This window comes from Ornithorhynchus anatinus, chromosome 5 (genome assembly GCF_004115215.2).
Source record: "Ornithorhynchus anatinus isolate Pmale09 chromosome 5, mOrnAna1.pri.v4, whole genome shotgun sequence".
In the NCBI taxonomy this organism is placed as follows: domain Eukaryota; kingdom Metazoa; phylum Chordata; class Mammalia; order Monotremata; family Ornithorhynchidae; genus Ornithorhynchus; species Ornithorhynchus anatinus.
This window is the reverse complement of record NC_041732.1, coordinates 4925709-4947075: the sequence shown is the minus strand read 5'-3', so window position 1 is coordinate 4947075 and position 21367 is coordinate 4925709. Positions and strand designations below refer to the sequence as shown.

Genomic DNA, 21367 nt, shown 5'->3' with positions numbered 1-21367 from the left:
TAACCTCTCTGGGCCTCAGTTCCCTCATCTATAAAATGGAGTTGAGATACCCGCTCTCTCTCCCTGCCCCCTTTTCCTCAGAGTCAGTGAGCACCGTGTGGGATAGAGACTATTTCCAATCCAATTATCATGTATCTATTCCGGCCCTTGGCACATAGTAAGTGCTCGGCAAATACTATTATTATTGTTGATGCGTATTTGTCTGTCTCCAGGGCTATTATCGTTATTATTATTATCATTATTATTATAACCCTGGAGACAGACAATTACGCCTCTCCGGAGACAGATGGACACAAATACTCACGGACACACGAAGACAACCTCATCTAGAAGCACAGCATTCGTTCGCACCAATTCAGAGGAAAGGACAGTCCCACTCAGATTCACCAACCCAGCTGAACCCAGACTCACAGTGACACAGACAGGGAGAAGCAGCATGGCTTAGTGTATAGAGGACGAGCGTGGGAGTTAGAAGGTCATGGGTCTTAATCCCTGCTCCGCCACGTGCCTGCCGGGTGACCTTGGGCAACTCACTTCACTTCTCTGGGCCTCAGTTCCCTCATCTGTAAAGTGGGGATTAAGACTGTGAGCCTCACGTGGCACAGGGGCTGTGTCCAACCCTATTATCTTGTATCTACCTCATTCATTACTTACTACAGTGCCTGGTACATAGCGCTTAACGCATTCCATTAAAAAAATGAAAAAGAAGACACACTTACCCACACACACCCAGGGTCCTGACCTTTTTGTCTCTCTTCTCTCTGGCCTTATGTCCCCGTCTTCTCCTTGTTGCTTGCTCTGCCCCAGGCCGGGGGCCGGGGGGGCATTTGAAGCTCAATGTGGGGGTGGGGATTGGGGGGGGGGGTGAAGAGAGGAGGGTGGGGAAGGGGAGACGTCACCGCTGGACTGGCCCTCCCTGCCGGCTGTGAGGTCATGGCAGGTCTCCACCCGCTTCCCGCTTCCCCGTCTCCTCCTTCCCATCTCCTCCCCCCACTTCTTTCTCTGCTGATTCCTTGTGCACCCCCTCCCCCTTTCCCTTGTCCCTTCCCTCTCCTCTTCCCTCTGTCCCACCAGCCCCTGCCCTCTTTCCCTCCCTTCCTTTCCCTTCCCAGCCTTTTTGTCCTCTTCCTCCCTCCTTTCCTTCTTCAGCCCTTCATTTCTCTCCCTCCGCTTGCATCTCTTCTCTGTCCCAGCAACACCTTCTGCCCCTGCTCCCCTCATCCGTCCTCTCTTCTCTCCAGCTCAGTTTTATTATCTTCATTTTTCTTCCTTTCCTTTTTGGCTCTCCCTTGTCTTGCTCCTTCTCCTCTCTCCCTTCCTCCCCTTCCTTCCTCCTCCTCCTCCCCTCGCCTCCCCCCTCTCTTTTCCTCTCAGCTCTCCCTCCCCATCCCTTCCCGGACCCTCCACCGAGAAGTGTGTGTGTTTTGGGGGGGAGGATAGAGGCCAGGGGGCTCGGGGGGCTGGGTGGAGGGTTGGGCAGTGCCCAGCAGGACCTCTCACCAGCTGCTGATTTGGTATGACCCAGTTTGGACAGGGTGGAGGCCCGCAGGGTACTTAGACATGAACTCATGAGGCTCCAACTCCCTGGGGAGGGGCCCAAGGGATAACGGGATGAGGGAGGGGAGATGGAAGGGGGGAAACTGAGTCACAGACCGGGGGCCTCGGGGTCCTACGATGACTCAGCCCCTGCTCCTGGCGGCTCCTAATCCCACCAAGACCCAGGTGCCAGGCCGTCCCAGTCCCCGACCTCGCCCCACACCCCAGGCAGCTGAATTTCAGGGAATCGCATCCGGTGGAGTTTGGCCGGGGAAATCCGGAGCGGGAAGGGCCGAAGAGGAGAAGGCTCTCGCCCGATCCAAACCTCCCGATCCAACGCCCCCGACGCCGAGTATAATGAGAATAAAAATAATAATAATGTCTGGTATTTGTTAAGGACTTACTCTGTGCCAAGCACTGTTCTAAGCGTTGGGTAGTTACAAGAAAATCAGGTGGTCCCACGTGGGGCTCACAGTCCTAATCCCCATTTTACAGATGAGGGAACTGAGGCCCAGAGAAGTGAAGTGGCTTGCCCAAGGTCACACAGCAGACAAGTGGTAGAGGTGAGATTAGAACCCACATCCTCTGACTCCCAAGCCCGGGCTTTTTCCACTTAAGCCATGCTGCTTCCCACAACGGGGGGCGGGTGTGTGTGTGTGTGTTGTTTTGGGGGTTTTTGTGTGTGTGTGTGTGTGTGAGTGTATGTGCGCATGAGGCGGTGCGGGAGGGTCACGCGTGGGTTGTGTGGTGACGCTCGTTCGCGTCAGGGTATAGGGTTTTTTTATGGTATTTGTTAGGCGCTTACTACGTGCCAGGCACCGTTCTAAGCGCTGGGGTAGATCCAATGTAATCAGGTTGAGCTGGGGTGGTTACAAACTCATCAGGTCGGACACAGCCCGTGTCCCACATGGAGCTCACAGTCTTCATCCCCATTTTACAGATGAGGAAACTGAGGCCCCGAGAAGGGAAGTGATTTGCCCAAGGTCATCCAGCAGACAAGTGGTAGAGCTGGGATTAAAAGCCAAGTCCCGCTGACCCCCAGGCCCGAACTTCACCCACGAATAATAATAAGGATAATGGTATTTTTTTAAGCGCTTACGATGTGTCAAACACTGTTCTAAGCGCTGGGGTAGATCCAAGGTAATCAGGTTGTCCCACGTGAGGCTCACAGTCTTCACCCCCATTTTCCAGATGAGGTCATTGAGGCCCAGAGAAGGTAAGTGACTACCCAAAGTCACCCAGCTGACACGTGGCAGAGGAGCAGGGATTAGAACCCACGACCTCTGACTCCCAAGCCCATGTTCTGGCCACTAAGCCACGCTCCTTCTCCCAGGCCACGCTGCTTCTCTAGGTTGTGGGTTTCCTCATTCGTTTATTCATTATTGAGGTGTGCAGAGCACTGGACTAAGCGCTTGGAGAGTACAATTCGGTAACAGATAGAGACGGTCCCTACCCAACAACGGGTAGGGGGGGGTCGGATGGTTGGTGAGAGGATACCCGTCTCCCTGGGGATCCCGAGGAGGGGGGTGATGAGGATTTGGGGGGTGAGGGGTGTCTGGACCGGGAAGGGTTGGTCCGCCTTTGCCCCTGGGTGTGTCAGTCTGAGCAATCGTCCGTCTGTGACGCAAGGGCGTAAGAGACCCCCCCCCAAGGCGTCTCCCCCGAAACCCCGGGGCCCCCCGGGCCCCCCAGGACCAGACTCCGGCCCCCGCAGCCCCCCGGTCCTCCCTCCCTCCGAGACGGTCCTGCCGGGGGGCTGCGTGACTCAATGGGCGGAGCCGCCGTATAAAACCAGATGTTTCTATTTACACATCCAGACTGTCGGACCCAAGCGTTCCCTCCACCCGCCCCTTTCCCTCTCCTCTGGCCCCAGCTCTCCTCCCCAGGACCCCGGCCTCCCGCCCCCCAATTCGGGGCTTCCCCCTTAACCTGCTTCCTGAGCCCGCCTCGGCCCTAAGCCCTCAGACTCGGTTTCCCTCCCGAAAGCAAGGCGTCCGTCCTCCGGGACAGACTCCGAGGGGAGGAGAGAGGGAATGGAAACAAGAGGGATTGAGGTTAGACAAGAAGAAGGTCGCGTGGGGCAGTGAAAGGGGTAAAATCTGGGGAGGGAGCTCGTCGTCCATGCCTTTTTGTCTCTCTTCTGCCCACTTCGAGTCCAGCCTCTGGCCCGGATGGCCCTCCCTCTTCATATCCCACAGACAGTGACTCTCCTCTGCATTCAAAGCCTTGCTGATGGCCCAACTCCTCCAAGAGGCCTTCCCTGACTAAGCCTTCATTTCCTCTTCTCCCACTCCCACCTGCGTCGTCGCTCTGACTCGCTCCCTTTATTCATCCTCTCTCCCAGCCCCACAGCACTTACGTCCGTATCTGTCAGAGCGGCATGGCTTAGTGGATGGAGCAAGGGCCTGGGAGACAGAAGGACCCGGGTTCTAATCCCAGTTTTGCCACATGTCTGCTGTGTGACCTTGGGCAAGTCACTGAACTTCTCTGGGCCTCAGTCATCTCAGCCGGGGATTAAGAGTGTGAGCCCAATGTGGGTCAGGGACAGTGTCCAACTTGATTAACTTGTATCTACCCCAGCGATTAGAACGGTGTTTGGCACACAGTAAGTGCTTAACAAGTACCGTCATTATTAATTATTATTATGTGTTAATATCACTCATTCATTATTTATTTATAGTCTCCCCCTTTAGACTACCGTAAACTCGTTTTGGGCAGGGAACTTGTCTCTTTATCGAGGGTTCTAATTCCAGCTCCGTCACTTGTCCGCTGCACGACCCTGGGCAGGTCACTTTACTTCTCTGGGCCCGTTACCTCATCTTTAAAAAGGAATTGAGTCTGTGAGCCCCATGTGGGACAAGGAAATCTAGTCGAATTTACTTGTGTCCGTCCTAGCGCTTAGTACACCGCCTGGCACATAGAAAGTGCTTAACGGACACCCCAATTATTGTTGTACTGCACTCTCCCAAGTGGTATCGTACTCTCCCAAGCGCTTAATTCAGTGCTTTGCACACAGTAAGTGCTGAACAAATACGAATGAGCGGGTCGCTCATGCCATCCGGCTTCCTCCTTCCCCCGGCGGTTATTCCTCACCCTTTCCGGTTTCCCGTGGGTTGTCATGTCTCTGCCCTGTTTTCTCGGCCCAGAGGCCAAGGCTGGCTCCAGAGTTCCCGAATGGGTGAGAAAGAGGAGGCCGTGTGTCCAGCTGATCTGCTCAAACTGGATGGATCCACAAGCCTTTTTCAATTTCGGCCACCCTCATTTGGGTCTCTGTGGCATTTTGATTTCCCACATCCTCCTCCTCCCTCTTCCTGTGGCTCCGGCCACTTCTTCCCAGTTTCCTCCCCGCGGCGGGTGCCCCAGGAGCGCTGCCCCTCGCCCACCCGGCTTCTCTGCCGCTGTTGCCAGCCCCTGGCCCCAGCCCCAGTGCTGTCCCGCTTCTTCTCCAGGAGACAGGAGACCTTCTCTTCCCTAGACTCTTCACTCCGAGATCTCCTTAGAGCTCTCCAGGGAGGGGTGAAGGGACAGGGCAGAGAGCTGGATGGGATCAGGGCAAGCGCGGGGCCAGGGTAGAAGCAGGGGCAGAACAGGGCCGGGGCAGGACAAGAGCTGAGTAGGGGCAGAGCAGAGGATTATTTACATTAATGTCTGTCTCCCCCCCAATATAAATAATTATGGTATTTGATGAGTGCTCACTATGTGCCTGGCACTGTTCTAAGTGCTGGGGTTGAAACAAGCAAATCGGGTTGGACACAGTCCCGTCCCGCGTAGAGCTCACAGTCTCAACCCCATTTTCCAGATAAGGTAGCTGAGGCACAGAGCAATGAAGTGACTTGCCCAAGGTCACACAGCAGACAAGTGGCAGAGCCGGGATTAGAACCCATGACTTTCTGACTCCCAGACCTGTGCTCTCTCCACTATGCCATGCTGCTTCTCTAGACTGGAAGCTCACCGTGGGCAAAAAAATGTGTCTGTTTATTGTTATGGCGTACTCTCCCAAACTCTTAGCACAGTGCTCTGCTCACGAGAAGCGCTCAATAAATGTGATTGAATAACAATAATATAGTATTTGTTAAGCGCTTAACTATGTGCCTGGCACTGTACTAAGCACTAGGGTAGATACGAGCAAATTGGGTTGGACACAGTCTTTGTCTCGTCACCACGTGGGGCTCACAGTCTCCATCCCCGTTTTACGGGTGAGGACACCGAGGCCCTGAGAAGTGAAGTTGGTATTTGTTAAGCGCTTACTATGTGCTGAGCACTGTTCTAAGCGCTGGGGTAGATACAGGGCAATCGGGTTGTCCCACGTGAGGCTCACAGTCTTAATCCCCCTTTTACAGAGGAGGTAACTGAGGCCCAGAGAAGTTAAGCGACTTGCCCACAGCCACACAGCTGCCGAGTGGCAGAACCGGGATTCGAACCGGTGACCTCTGACTCTCAAGCCCGTGCTCTTCCACCGAGCCACGCTTGCCGAAGGTCACGCTGCAGACAAGTGGCGCAGCTGGGATTAGAACCCACGACTCCCCGACTCCCAGGCCCGTGCTCTATCCAACTACGCCATGCTGCTTCTCTGAATGAAGGGATGGATGGCCAAGTAGGGGCAAGGCAGAAGTAGGGTAGGAGCGGAGCCCGGGGAGGGCAGGGGCAAGGGGCTAATCAGTGCCATCTGGAACGAGACTCCGGGAGCCGGGCGAGCAGTGGTCAGAGGAGGGGAGCCGGGGCCCCCACATCAGAGCACCGTGACTCCTATGGTCACAGGGGGATGTGGTGTCAGAGCAGCCAGAGTTGACTCAGAGCCACCAGCCGGCCGGGCCGGAAGGAGTGGGTCGGGCCTGAGGGCTCTGAGAAGCTGGGGCCCCTGTCCCCGCCCTCCGGATCTCTCTCCCCCCCTCCCCCCACCCCCACCCCCGAGTCCTGGGGTTTCCCTCCATCCCCACCACTCTTTACCTGCCCCCCCCAGACGCCGCCACCTCCGCCGCCCCACTTCAGGTCTCGGCTCCTGTCCCGGCACTTCTCTGTCTCTGTCTTCCCGGTGTTCCCTCTCCCACGGCCATTCCTCCTGCCAGCTCTTCTCCTGGCCGGTCCAGCCGCAAGCTACAGGGTGAGACTTTGGGGGATCCTCCTTCTCAGGAACCCTCTCTCCTGGGACCCTTCCTTCGGGGGACCCCTCCTTCTCTGTGACCCTCCTCCCTGCGGGGTTCCTCTTCGCCCCACAACCCCTCCTCCCCCCCTTCCTTAGACTCCCTCATCCCAGGACCCCCATCTCCTCCTGGGACCCCTTCCAGTGGGGCCCCTCCCTCTCTGGTAACCTTCTCTCTTCCCCCCCCCCCCGCCCTCCCTTGGGCAGTCCACCCTGGGTTCCTCTTTGCTGGAGGTTTCTTTCCTTCCCCCTTTCCTTCCCCTCTCCACCTCATCGCTTCCCCCTACCCTTTGGGGTTCTTGGGGGGAGGACGGGTGGGCACCCAACTGGGACCCACGTACTTTCTGGGGTCAGAACCGAGACTGGGCAGACCAGGTTCGAATCCCAGCTCTGCCACTTGTCAGCTGTGTGACTGTGGGCAAGTCACTTAACTTCTCTGGGCCTCAGTTCCCTCATCTGTAAATTGGGGATTGAGACTGTGAGCCCCACGTGGGACAACCTGATTCCCCTGTGTTTACCCCAGCGCTTAGAACGGTGCTCTGCACATAGTAAGCGCTTAACAAATACCAACATTATTAGGTTAACCAGACCGGGTTGGGAGGCAGATTGGCCAACGGTCTGTTTCTCTCCGAGAGGGCACGGGGGGCAGGACGGGAATTGAGGTCTGGTTGAAAAAGAGGTGGAGAACATGATACCACCAGTCCTCTTCCCTGAGGACTCTCCCCTCCCTTTCCCAAACCTCGAACCAACGCAGACCCTGGAAGCAGAAAGCTGGGATTCCTGGGTCCCAACAGAGGAGAAGGGAAGAATGGTGATGTCAGAACTTTCCCCCATCAAACCCCCCAACTTTAAGCCTCAGCGGGCTGAGGGTCTGGGCTACCGTATCTCGGAGCTGCCTGGGTTCCTTTCTGGGAGCAGCGCAGGTCTGGTCCGTCCCCAGCCCTTACATCACGTCGGCCCCCCGTGTTTTCCCGGGCGTCTTGGGGTCACCAGAGGAGCTGGCCCATACAGAAAGCACAGAAGCCGGTCCAGCCCACCCCATCTGCCCGAAGGAGCTGAGCGCTGGGGGACGGAGCTGATGGGGATGGGGAGGAGCAGAAACCTGGGTTATGGGAAGAAGAGGGACCGGAGGGAGAGATGGAGCTGAGGGGCAGGGGGCCGGCGTGGGGGTGGAGAGGATGGAATGAGGATACCTCAAGGTTCAGTTCTGGGTCCCCTTCTATTCTCCATCTACACCCATTTCCATGGAGAACTTATTCACTCTTGTGGCCACCACTTCTATGCGGATGATACCCAAATCAACATCTCCAGCCCTGATCTCTCCCTCTCTCCAGGCTCGCATCTCCTCCTTCCTTCAAGACATCTCTACTTGGATGTCCTCCTGTCACTTCAAACTTAACATGTCCACAACAGAACTCCTTATCTTCCCACCCAAACCCTGTCCTCCCCCTGACTTTCCCATCAGTGTAGACGGCACCACCCTCCTTCTTGTCTCACAAGCCCGTAACCTCGGTGTTATCCTTGATCCCTCTCTCTCATTCAACCCACATATTCAAGCCATCACTAAATCCTGTCGGTCCCACTTTCACGACATAGCTAAAATCCTCCCTTTCCTCTCCATCCAAACTGCTACCATGTTAATATAATCACCCATCCTATCCCGCCTGGATTACTACATCCTTGCTGGCCACCCAGCCTCCTGTCTCTGCCCACTCCAGTCCATGCTTCACTCTGCTGCCCGGATCATTTTTATACAAAAAAGTTAAGGATATGTCACCCTGCTCCTCAAAAAACTCCAATGGTTGCCCATCCATCTCTGCATCAAACAGAAACACCTCACCATTGGCTTCAAAGCAGTCCATCACCTTGCCACCTCCTACCTCACCTCACTACTCTCCTTCTACAACCCAGCTCACACACATCGCTCCTCTAGTGCTAACCTTCTCACTGTGCCTCCATCTGTCCTGTCTCGCCCCGACCCCTCGCCCACATCCTGCCTCCGTCCTGGAATGCCCTCCCTCCTCAAATCTGCCAGTTGCTCTCCCCCTGCTTCAAAGCCTTATGGAAAACACATCTCCAAGAGACCTTCCCTTTCAGGAGGAATACGCTTATTTTGAGTTATTCACATGCCGCAAATTAGTTATTACCACGTGACAGATTGAACTTCCTGCTCTGGAGGAATACATTTATGCAGCCAGCGTGGTCTCCGACTTCTACTAGCTGGGAAGGAGACACGGGTTATCTCCAGGGGCTACCTTTCAAACCACCAAGGACTTGTCCTAGCTGCAGCGAGGAGGTCTCACTCGGCACCTGGCAGGGTCCGACAGAGTGGGCATCCCCGACTGTGGGGAGAGGCGACGCGCATCACTGGTGTGGCGGAATTCCAACCTACTACAAAGAGTTGGTGAAGACCCCTCCCCAGATACACCCTGCTACTTCTTGATCCTCTTCCTTTCCATGACCATATTCGGGGCGGGGGAATTTTGTGACCAGACCCATCTGAATTTTCTCATTGCCAGACCCCTCTCTGGGGTCAGCAACCTTAAGGGAACGACAGCTCCTTGTCATCCATCACCAGCCCTCCTGGTTTAGTGACCTGGTTTATTCATTCATTCGATAGTATTTATTGAGCGCTTACTATGTGCAGAGCACTGTACTAAGTGCTTGGAATGTGCAAATAGGTTTAGTTTATTATTATTACATTAACATTATTAGAATAAAATATTTAACTGCATTATGTAATAATAGCACATGTCATATTAATATAATTACAAATACAACAATATGAATAATAATATTTAAATAATTGTGGTATTTGTTAAGCGCTTATTATGTGCTAGGCACTGTGCTAAGCACTGGGGTAGATACAAGGTAACCGGGTTGGACACAGTGCCTGTCCCAGAAGGAGTTCACCTGAGGCCCAGAGAAGTGAAGTGATCTGTCTAAGGTCACGCAGCAGACAAGTGGCTAAACTAGCGGTTAGAACAGTGCCTGGCACATAGTAAGCGCTTAACAAATACCATAATTATCATTAACAGTTCCTGGTACATAGTAAGTGCTTAACAAATACCAAAATAATAATAATTATTATTATTATGTTGCAGCAGAGCTGGGATTGGAGCCCAGGTCCTTCTGCACCTCCCAGGTTGACACTGCGAGGTATGTGGTGTGTTTATTCGGTGCTAAAAACCTGTCATAAAGATAGAGACCCATCTGGCCAGGGTTTGACCCTTCACAGGGGCACCAGAAACGCTGGGCTCCAGGGTGGTGCTAGAATCGGGACTAGACTGTAAGGTTTTTGAGGGCGGGGATTGTGTCTACCCACTCTAGTTTACCCTCTTAAGGGCTTAGTGAGTCCTCACTGAATATCATCAATTGATTGATGGATGGATTAGGTAGAGAGCTTAGGCTGCCAGGAGGAGCAAAGAGAGAAGTAAAGTCCTGCCCCAGGGCCTTGGGACCTGGTTTGCCACTGGATTGGCTCATTCAACAGGAGCCGGGCAGGGCCTGGGTGAGGGGCTACGCAGGATAGCTTGTCTCTGGGGCTGATATGAGGGAGGTGGGGAAGAAGGAATGGAGAGTCAGAAGTTGAGACCAGGATCCTTGGATTCTTGGGAGGAAGGATGGAGGAAGGTTTGAGGTCAAGGGACCAGGGGAAGACTATGGGTCAGGGGTCAGGATTCCCCCAACACTAGGCAAACTGAGCACCCTGTCACCCCTCAGTCCACAGTAAGTAGAACCCCCGAGATTGTGCCCTGAGGACCCAAGGGTCCTGCCTCCTCCAGCCCCCCACTCCCTCCCCTCTCACCCACCCCAGGTCCCGTGCTCTCCCAGAGTAAGGGGGAGTGGCGAGGGAGACTCGGGGCCCTCCTCACATCTTGCCCAATAGCCGGTCTGCTCTGTCCTTTCCTGTTTGGGTCCCGGTTGCGTCAGGGCCTCAGGGCCCCAGCCAGAAAGAGCCTCAGGCCAACCTGCTCAGATCTTCACCTCACCTGCCTCAGCTTCACCAGCCCATGTCCCTCCCCGACTGCCAACCCTACTAAAAAAGCCACCTCCTCCAGAAAGCCTTCCCTGACTGAATTCCCTCACCTTCCCAGTCATTTCATCTCCTCAGCCTCCTTACAAACTTTTCTCCTCACTTATTGGGTATTGCTTTGTAGAGTCACACTGTTCACCCTTTTTTACATTTGTTTTTTTGACATTACAGGCAGCCTTCTCTCCTCCATTAGATTGGAAGTTCCTTTAGGAAAGGGATCATGCTTTACCTTTCTGTTTGTTCCTCAGTGCCTGGCACCATGATCTACAAACAGAAATATTGGTTGATCTTAGAGATGATGGATGATGAGAGATGACTGATGACGGACGGATGATGGATGATGAATAAATGATATAGGATAGATAGATGGATTGGCAATGGAAGACTGATGATGATAAAGGTGGATGGATGGATGGATGGATGAGAAAGGATGGTGGATGGGTGGGTGATGATGAGGGAGGGAGGATGGATAGTTGAATGATGTGTGGATGATGGATGTTGGATGGATGATGATGAGGGTGGGTGGATGGATAATGAATGGCAGTGGATGGATGACAACAAGGATGTATGAGAAAATGATGAAAGGGTGATCGATGATGAGGAGGATGGATGGATGGATGAGGAAGGATGATGGATGTGTAGATGGTGATGAGGGTGGATGGATGATGGTGGGATGATGGATGGATGATGAGGATGAATGGATGAGTGGATGGTGAAGAATGATAGATGGTTGATGAAGAATGATGGATGGATGGATGAATGGGTGCATGATGGATGATAGATGGGTGATGATAAGGATAGATGGATGGATGATGGGTGGATGATGATGAAGATGGCCGGATGATGGGTGGTTGATCAATAATGGATGGATGAGGAGGAGGAAGGATGCTAATGATGGATGATCTGGGAGAATGATGGATAACGGATGACGGATGATGAGGGTGGGTCCTCAGTGGGGCTAGACCCCGGATCAGCCAAGACCCTTAAGCCCTGTTACCTCCGACAGACACAGGTCTCTGAGGGGAGGGTGAGGAGCCCCGGGCTTAAACTATCTGGTCTGAACTCAATCAATCAATCAATCGATCAATCATATTTATTGAACGCTTACTGCATGCAGAACACTGTACAATATAACAGATATGTTAATGTTGGTATTTGTTAAGCGCTTACTATGTGCAGAGCACTGTTCTAAGCGCTGGGGTAGACACAGGGAAATCAGGTTGTCCCACGTGGGGCTCACAGTCTTAATCCCCATTTTACAGATGAGGTAACTGAGGCACAGAGAAGTGAAGTGACTTGCCCACAGTCACACAGCTGACAAGTGGCAGAGCTGGGATTCAAACCCATGACCTCTGACTCCAAAGCCCGTGCTCTTTCCACTGAGCCACGCTGCTTCTCATATGTTCCCTGCCCACATCGAGCTTACAGTCTAGAGGAGCCTTCTCAGCCCCAGAGTCTCCAGGAGGTTGGGGGTTGAGGGGATGGTGAGCTGAAGGCCCGTTGGGTGGTCTCTGCTCCTGTCTTGTTGGAAAGTGGGGCGGGGCCAAGTCCGGGGAATGACGGGAGTAGGGTCGGGGCCCGGCCTTGCCTGGGCCCTGAGCTCCACCTCCCATGTCCCAGGTGGAGGATGGAGAACGTCACGTCGAGTCCGCTCACTTCTAAGACCCTCACGGCCACAGAGGAACCCCTCGCCGAGGACTCGGACGCCATCACCTTCCCCCTCCAGGTCTTCAGCATGATCATCTACTCCTCGGCCTTCCTCGTAGGCACGGTCGGCAACGGGCTGGTCATCTGGGTGGCCGGCTTCCGCATGACCCGCACGGTCACCACCATCTTGTTCCTCAACCTGGCCGTAGCCGACTTCATCTTCTGCCTCTTCCTGCCCATCAGTGTGACCCAAGTGGCCCTGGACTTCCACTGGCCCTTCGGCTGGCTGGGCTGCAAATTCTTCACCACCCTTGCCGTCTTCAACCTCTTCGCCAGCGTCTTCCTGCTGACCCTCATCTCCATTGACCGCTGCGTCTCCATCCTGCGGCCCATCTGGGCCCGGAACCACCGCACCCCGAGGCGGGCGGCCCTGGGGGCCGGGGGCATCTGGCTCCTGGCCCTGGTCCTCTGCATCCCGACGCTGCTCTACAGGGACACAGAGATGTATGAAAATGGCTACGTGTCCTGCTTTTTAAATTTCGACCCCTGGAATGAGACCGCCGAGGACCCCGAGCTCTTCACGGTGACGGAGGCCCAGAGGTACAAGGCCCAAGTGGCCATCCGCTTCGTGTTCGGCTTCGCGATCCCTCTGGTCGTCATCTGCAGCTGCTACGGCCTGATCGCGGCCCGGCTCCAGGACAGGCAGGCGATGCGCTCCAGACGACCCTTCCGCGTGCTGGCCGCCGTGGTGGCCGCCTTCTTCTTCTGCTGGTTGCCCTTCCACATCGTGTCCTTCATGGAGCTCGTTGTTATCCTGAACCAGTTGGAGGACCTGGGCACCTGGGTGATACTCCTGGGTTCTCTCAGCACTAGCCTGGCCTACGTCAACAGCTGCCTGAACCCCATTCTTTACGTCTTCATGGGCCGGGACTTCCGAGAGCGGCTGCTCCGGTCCCTGCCCGCCTCCCTGGAGCGCGCCCTCGCGGAAGAGTCGGCCGACTCTGACTTCAAGGGGAGCAACTTTGTGTCCACTCCCCAGGACACCGAGTCCCAGGAGGTGTGAGATCCTCTCCCGGCCCACCACAAGCAGTGTGGCCTAGTGGATAGAGCATGGGCTTGGGAGTCAGAAGGACCTGGGTTCTAATCCCAGGACCGCTACTTGTCACTTCACTTCTCTGGGCCTCAGTTGCCTCATCTGTAAAATGGGGATTAAGACAGCGAGCCCTGTGCAAGACAGGGACTGTGTCCAACCCTGATTAGCTGTATCCACGCCAGCACTTAGCCTGGCACATAGTAAGCGCTTAACAAATACCAAAATTACTATTATTATTACAAGATCGCGGGGGGGGGTCCTCTCTCGGCCTCAGAGCTTTACAGCCAGGGCCAATGTGCCTCAGTGGAACCCCTCTAAGACCCACCCTGACACCTGTCTCCTTCTGGGTCCTCCCCTCTGGCACTGCCTGGGGGTTGAGGAAGAGTGACCGTTCATCCAGTGAGGGAGAACACGAGCCAGGCTGAGAAGCAATGTGGCCTAGGGGAAAGAGCCCAGTACTGGGTGTCAGGAGACCTAGATTCTATTCCCGGTTCCCCAACTCTCTTGCTGCGAGATGTTGGGCAAATTCCTTGGCCTCTTGGTGCCTCAGTTTCCTCATCTGTAAAATGGGGATTCAGTGGCTGGGATCGTAGGGTGAGACAGTGGTCTGCATCCCATCTGCTTATCCTGTGTCTGCCCTGGAGCTTAGAACAGTGCTTGGCACGTAGTCAACACTTAACAGATACCACCGTTATTATTATTATTATTATTCTCTCTCCCGCAGTGCGATCAATGAAGGCGCTGTTTCTGGAAGTCCATTTCAGGCCCATTTTGAAGTGTTTTTAGTGCTTCTGATGTGACCAGAACCTCCAGCTGGGACAGTTAACATCCAATCAGTAGCCCTGGCCCGGGAGTCAGAGGACCTGAGTCAGTCCAATTCAGGCTCCACCACTTACCTGCTTTGTGACCTTGGGCAAATCACTTAGCTTCTCCGTGCCTCAGTTCCCTCCTCTGCAAAATGGGGATTCAACCCCTGTTCTCCCTCCTACTTAGACCGAGAGCCCCACGTGGACCTCGATTATCTTGTATCCATCCCAGAGTTCCACACAGTGCTTGGCATATAGTAAACGTTTAGCAAATACCAGTTATTATTTACTGAGGGCCTGCTATGTGCAGACTACTGTCCACAGTTACCCTGAGTAACAGCTGCTCTTCTCAATTAGAGCGGAAGATCCTTGAGGACGGGCAACGTGACACTTCTTTATTCTTTATCTGGTAATAATAATGGTCTTTGTTAAGCGCTTACTATCACCAGAAGTGTACTAAGTGCCAGGGTTGATACAAACAAATCGGGTTGGACACAGACCCTGTTCCACCTGGGGCTCACAATCTTAATGCCCATTTTCCAGATGAGGCGACTGATGCACAGAGAAGTGAAGTGACTTGCCCGGGGTCACACCACGGTCAAGTGGCGGAGCTGGGATTAGAACCCAGGTCCTTTTGACTCCCAGGCCCGTGCTCTATCCACTAGGCCGTGCTCCTTCCCCAGAGGCGGATGAAAAGCTCCTGGATGTGGTGGTGGGAAGGAGGCCTGGCCTCTTGTTGATTCTCTCAACCATCCCTGTCTCACTAGGGACTCTCAGCCTCGGAGGAAAGGAGAGGCAGGTATTACAGATGATGACCCTGAAGCCCAGAGAGGTTAAATGACTTGCCCAAGGTCATGCAGCAGACCGACACATCCAGTAAAGTGCATCAAATGGCTCTTTCCACTGCCTAGGGGAAATCAATCAATAAGTCAATCAATGGGATTCGCAGAGCACTATATTAAGCACTTGGGAGAGTACAGAACAACAGAGTTGGTAACTATGTTTGTTCCCTGCCCACAAGGAACTTACATTCTAGAGGAGGCACTCAGAGCATGGACCCGAGAGTCAGAGGACCTGATCTCATTTCCACCAGTTGCAGTCTGTGTGACTTGGGCAAATCTCTAACCTTCTCTGGACTTGTTTCCTCATCTGTAAAATGAGGGTTCAATACCTGTTCTCTCTCCTGTGTAGACTGTGATCTCCATGTGGGACAGGGACTATGTCCCACTTGATTATCTTGGATTCACTTCAGCACTCGGTACGGCCCTTCGCCAATACCACAATCCACAGTTGACCCCCTGAAACGTACGCCCCACAACCCGGAGACAACGGCCTAAACGTTTGACCCTCAGACAACTCGGTGCATCACTGCAAGATGCCATAACATACGAAGGAGCCATCGTCCGTCATCCCCTACCCAGTAAGATCTGGGGATTGAGAAACCTGCTGTCGATTAAAAAAAAAAACAAAAAAATGGATTCATTCTTTCATTCAATTGTATTCACCGAGCATATACTGTGTGCAGAGCACTGTACTGAGCGCTTGGGAAGAGTACAGTATAACAGCAAACAGACCCATTCGGTGCCCACGGTGAGCTTACAGTCTAGATGAACTTGTGAAAATGATTGAAGAAATTAATCTCCAGAGGTGACTGGGCTATAGTCTCCCCTGGAGATACCGTCCCATGTTCCTTAATGGCCTCTCACTTGTTGCAACTGAAGCTCATTTCCCCCGTTCAGGTCTCTGTAGAAATGGAGAGGAACCTCCTCCTCTTCCTCCTCCTCCCCCTCCTCCTCTTTCTCCTCAAAAACTCACCTGACAACTCTGACCAATCCCACCTTCTTCCTCTGCTTTGTTCGAGACCACTCCCCCAATTCCTTTCTCTTTCCCACTAGAACCAGCATAGCCTAGTGGATAGAGCCCAGGCCTGGGAGTCAGGAGAACCTGATTTCTAATCCCGGCTCTACCGCTCGTCTGCCGTGTGACGTTGAGCAAGTCACTTCACTTCTCTGGACCTCAGTAACCTCATCTGTAAAAGGGGAACTAAGATTGGGAGCCCCAGATGGGACAGGGACTGCGTCCACCCTGATTATCTTGTACCTACCCCCGTGCTTAGAACAGTGCCTGGCATGTAGTAAGCGCTTAACAAATACCATTAAAAAAAATAGATTGAGAGCTCATTAGGGGCAGGGAACGTGTCCGTTAAATCTCTCGTATTGTACTCTCCTAAGTGCTTAGTATAGTATTCTGTACATAGTAAGCGTTCGATAAATACTATTGATCGATCGATCGATTGATTTCCTTGCGATGATGTTTAATTCCAGCTATCCCGGCCCCTCTTCTCTTCAAATACATTGACATCTGCTCATCTGGGAGGCTTTGTTATTGTTCTGCAACATCACCCCCAATTTTCTATGTAAAACTGGGTTTGCTTTACACAGATTCTGCTTTACATGTCCTTCTGGTGGCAGGACCATGCCCCTCCCCTCCCAACCGCTGATGTCTGAGCAATGACACCCGAATGGCAAGGAGCTGAAACGGAGGCCAGGGAGTCAGGGAATCCGAGTTCTGGTTTCAACTGGGTGGCCTTCTGGTTGACTCTGGGCAGGTCATCTAACCTCTCTGGGCCTCAGGGTCCTCCTCTGCCTCTCCCTACTCGTGAGTCCCTAAATGGGGCAGTGATGGCCGAGCGAATCCACGGGGAACCTGCCACCTTTTGACCGTCACATCCAGGGGCCTCGCGTCCTCCTCTTCTGGACGGCCACACCGTCTCCCTGGGATCCCGTGGCAGCTCTCCTCCGTGTCACCGAAGAGACTCCAACCCAACCTGTCTCCCATCACCCTGGCAGGACAGTTAAAGCAGCTCAGCCTGGCACGACGAAACTTCCGGAAGACTGTGGCTGCTGCTTCTGCTTTAAGAGTTACTGGGGCTGTGGTTGTGACTGAATTCTGAACCACGAGGAACCCAAAATTCTGCTCCTCAAGCTGCAAGGCCCAAGAGAGCTCTGTTTTTATTTTGTGCCTCTGTTCTTGTCTTTATGTTGCCTAAAGAAATTTGTTTCATCTCTACTCGTCTATCCCCCGTCTCTTCTTCCCTCTTATATTTTTTGATCGTTAGCTCCCTGAGGGCCAGCGACTGTGCCTACTTCCCAGCTGTGTATTCTTTCCCACTCAGTCGGTCATATTTATTGAGCACTTACTGTGTGCAAAGCACTGGACTAAGCACTTGGGAGAGTACAGGATAACAATAAACAGATGCATTCCCTGCCTGCACTGAGCCTACAGTCGAGAGGGGGAAACAGACATTTATAGATAAAAAAAATTACAGATATGGACATAAGTGATGTGGTGCTGGGAAGGGGGATGAGTAAAGGGAGCAAGTCAGGGAGATGAAGAAGGGAGTGGGAGAGGAGGAAAGGAGGGCTTAGTCAGGGAAGGCCCCTTGGAGGAGATGGGCCTTCAATAAGGCTTTGAAGCGGAGGGGATTAATTGTCTGCCGGATTTGAGGAGGGAGGGCTTTCCAGGCCAGAGGCAGGGCGAGGGGGGTGAGATAGATGAGATCGAGGCTCAGTGAGAAGGTTGGCATTAGAGGAGCGAAATGTGTGGGCCGGGTTGTAGTAGAAGAGTAGTGAGGTGAGGTAGGAGGAGGCAAGGGGATGGACTGCTTTAAAGGCAGTGGTGAGGAGCTTCTGTTCGATCCAGAGGTGGATGGGCAACGACTTGAGTTTCTTGAGGAGTGGGGAACATTTCCCCAGTGCTTAGTACAGTGCTCTTCACCCAGTAAAAGCTTAATAAACACAACTACTAGTGTACACTTTCTGCTTACCTTATATCTTCCACAGTTTCCAGTGTAAATGCTTAATAAATACTACAATTATTGCAGTCTTTTGGAAATATAACTAATTATTGTGCTATATATTAGTTTACTTATTCACTATATAATTTAAATAGTGATTACTAACATATTCTAGTCTAGTCTTCTAGACTGTAAGCTTTTCCTCTAGTTTGCTACCTCCTTGAGGAGCAGGTTCGTGTCTACCAATTCTAGTGAAGCGTACTCTCCCAAACGGTTAGTACAGTGCTCTGCACACAGTAAATGCTCAACAAATACCACTTATTGATTGAGGGAGTAATGACAATACTAATATAACACTACTAATCATAATTGCAGTGTTAGTTAAGCATTTATTATGCACAAAGCTCTATATTAAGCGCTACGGTAGGTAGAAGATATTCAGGTCAAACGCCTCAGGTTGAGAAGCAGTGTAGCCTAATGGATAGAGTAAGGGCTTGGGAGTCAGAAGGACCTGGATGCTAATCATGGCTCTGCCACTTGTCTGCTGGGTGATCTTGGGCAAACCAGGACACTTCGGTGTGCCTCATTTACCTCATCTGTAAAATAAGGGTTAAAACTGTGAGTCCACGAGGGACGTGAACTGTGTCCAACCTGATGAGCTTGTATCTACCCTAGGACTGAGAACCACGCTTGGCACATAGTAAGGGCTTAACAAGTACCATTAAAAAACACAAAAATAAAAAACAAAACAAAAAAAAATACCGTCTGTGTTCCAACCAGGGTTCACATTCTAAGTACGAGGGAGAACAGGTATTGAATCCCCACTTTACAGTTGAGGAAACTGGGGCAAAGAGAAGTCAAGTGACTCGCCCAAGATCTCACAGGAGGAAAGTGGCGAAGCCAGAATTAGAACCCAGGTCATCTGACTCCCAGTGCCGGGCTTTTTCCACTAGGCCACTCTATTTCTCACTACAAGACGCCCAAGGGTCCAGATTTACCCACAGAGGCATTCTTCCCCCTTGCGCAGACATAGCAGGCCCTCCCTCTGACGGGAACTGTCATGGTGTCCGTCTTCTGGGAGCGCTCCCATCCAGTCCCTTCCCAAACACATTCACCCAGACACATCTCCTGCCTCTCGCTCACCATCCCAGTCAGGAACTCCCTGCTGCCTTGGCCTGGCCAACTCTGAGCATCTAGGTGTGTGGATGGGTGGGTTGGGTGCATGAGCGGGGGTCGGAAGGGGTAGGGGGACTCCCACTCTCCCTCCCACCCTCCCCAGCAGCTGCCCCTGGCAACCATGTGTTCTGACGCCTACTCTGAGGTCCTGACTTATTGCTCAAGACACTTTCTGGCACAGGATTTCTTCACGCATCCCTTTGCTTCACCCATTTCCTCAGCCTAGTTCCCGCGGCGCTCGGCCCCACGGCACAGGAGTCGGAGGTTGCAGAGCGAGAGATGGGGCTCCAGGGCGATCTCGGCACTCAAAGCCCCGGTGATTAAAACCCCCGCTGGTCTAGGACCCGGCTCTTCTAGGCCCAGCCTGTTCGAGACCCCAGCTGTTCGAGGCCTCGGCCGTTCGAGGCCCCTACTGTTTGAGACTCCACCTGCCCCGGCCGTTCCAGGACGTGAGTTGAAGCCGGAAATAGAAGGGATCCTAGGAGAGGAGGGGACCTGTAGGGAGGGAACAGGGGATCGTGGGACCCGAGAAGGAAGGAAGGCCTCTTAAGAAGAGAACTGGGGGATTTGAGGTGAGGGGAGTTAAGAGTTAGGAAAGGTGAGGTGGGGAGGAAATGAGGGGCCGGAAGGAGGATGACAATGTGGTGTGGGTGTTGGGTGTGTGTGTGTCAGGAGGAGGACCATGGAGAACAGTTCATTCCCTCTGGACGTCCTTGGCAGTTCGAAAGTTCCACCGGTGGCCCCCCCCTCCGCCTCCCTGCAGAAGGGCCTGAGATTCCTCCACATCCTGTCCTTGGCAGTCTTCGTCGTCGCCTTCCTCCTGGGCACGGCCGGCAACGGGCTGGTCATCTGGGTGTCCGGCTTCCGCATGCCCCGCTCGGTCAACGGCGTCTGGTACCTCCACCTGGCCGTGGCCGACTTCACCTTCTGCCTCTTCCTGCCCTTCAGCGTGGTCTACGTGGCCCTGGGATTCCACTGGCCTTTCGGCCGGCCGCTCTGCAAACTCTACAACTCGCTGAGCGTCCTCAACCTCTTCGCCAGCGTCTTCCTGCTGACCCTCATCTCCGCCGACCGCTGCGTCTGCGTCCTGTGTCCCGTCTGGGCTCGGAACCACCGCACCCGGGGCCGGGCCAACCTGGTGGCTTTGGTCGCCTGGTTCCTGGCCCTGGCCTTCAGCAGCCCCTACCTGGTGTTCCGGGACATCGCCGTGAACCCGAGGACCAGAAAGACGGACTGCGTCATCAACTACGACCCCTGGAACGAGACCCTGGGGGACCCGGGGCGGAGGCCGGCCGTGGAGGGGCCCCGGTTCTCGGCCCTGGTGCTCACGCGCTTCGTGCTCGGCTTCGTGGTGCCGCTGCTCGTCATCGGGGGCTGCTGCATCCTCCTCGCGAGCCGGATCTGGCGCCAGCGCCTGGCGCGTTCCAGTCGGCCCTTCCGGGTCCTCGGGTCCGTGGTGGCCGCTTTCTTCCTCTGTTGGTTCCCCTTCCATCTGGTGTCGCTCATGAAACTGGCATCCATCCTGGGCCGGCGGACGGACCTGAACCTCTCATTGTACATCCTGGGGCCGCTGGCCTTCTGCCTGACCTGCGTCAACAGCTGCCTGAACCCCGTGCTCTACGTCTTCCTGGGCCGGGACTTCCGGGAGCGTCTGCTCCGCTCCCTGCCCGCCGCCCTGGAGCGCGCCCTCGCCGAGGAGCCCGGCTCCGCTTCCAGCTTCACAAAGAGCACGCTGCACTCCGTGCCCGTGGATACGTTGCAAGAGCTGCGGGGGACCCCGACCTGAAAGCCTCCCCCCCGCCCCCCATCACCCCTCAGGCCGGGGCGAATAGTCTTCTCTCCCTCTCCGTTCCGACTTCCGGTAGTTGGGCCGGAACCCTCCGTTGCCAATAAAAATTGTTTTCTGACCTCGTTTCCCTAATCAATCGATCGGGATTTACGGAGCGCTTACTCTCTGCAGAGCAATGGACCGAACACTTGGGAGAAGACGACAGCTATTAGACATGATCTCTGCTCTCAAGGAGCTTACGGGCTATTCTGCGCAGAGCACTGTATTGAGCGATTAGGAGAGGACAGTAGAGTTCGTAGACCACATCTCTGACCTCAATCAATCATTCATTTGTGTATATTGACTGCT

General features: G+C 53.8%; 2 protein-coding genes across 2 annotated transcripts; both read left to right on the top strand.

The window, feature by feature from the left end:
• The first annotated feature begins 6496 nt into the window (after positions 1-6496).
• On the top strand, positions 6497-13483 carry LOC100083459 (N-formyl peptide receptor 2-like). Its single transcript, XM_039912201.1, has 3 exons — positions 6497-6637; positions 9781-9835; positions 12333-13483. The coding sequence occupies exon 3, from the start codon at positions 12340-12342 to the stop codon at positions 13420-13422; it is 1083 nt and encodes a 360-aa protein (XP_039768135.1). The 5' UTR covers positions 6497-6637; positions 9781-9835; positions 12333-12339; the 3' UTR covers positions 13423-13483.
• Positions 13484-19484: 6001 nt separating this feature from the next.
• On the top strand, positions 19485-21137 carry LOC100083486 (fMet-Leu-Phe receptor-like). The gene is made up of 2 exons (XM_016225383.2): positions 19485-19679; positions 19903-21137. Exon 2 carries the CDS (start codon positions 19913-19915, stop codon positions 21014-21016), a length of 1104 nt encoding a protein of 367 aa, XP_016080869.1. The 5' UTR covers positions 19485-19679; positions 19903-19912; the 3' UTR covers positions 21017-21137.
• Positions 21138-21367: the final 230 nt, after the last annotated feature.

Excerpts from the sequence above, each read along its gene's own strand:
- LOC100083459 (XM_039912201.1), top strand. The coding sequence starts at position 12,340 with ATGGAGAACGTCACGTCGAGTCCGCTCACTTCTAAGACCCTCACGGCC.
- LOC100083486 (XM_016225383.2), top strand. The coding sequence starts at position 19,913 with ATGGAGAACAGTTCATTCCCTCTGGACGTCCTTGGCAGTTCGAAAGTT.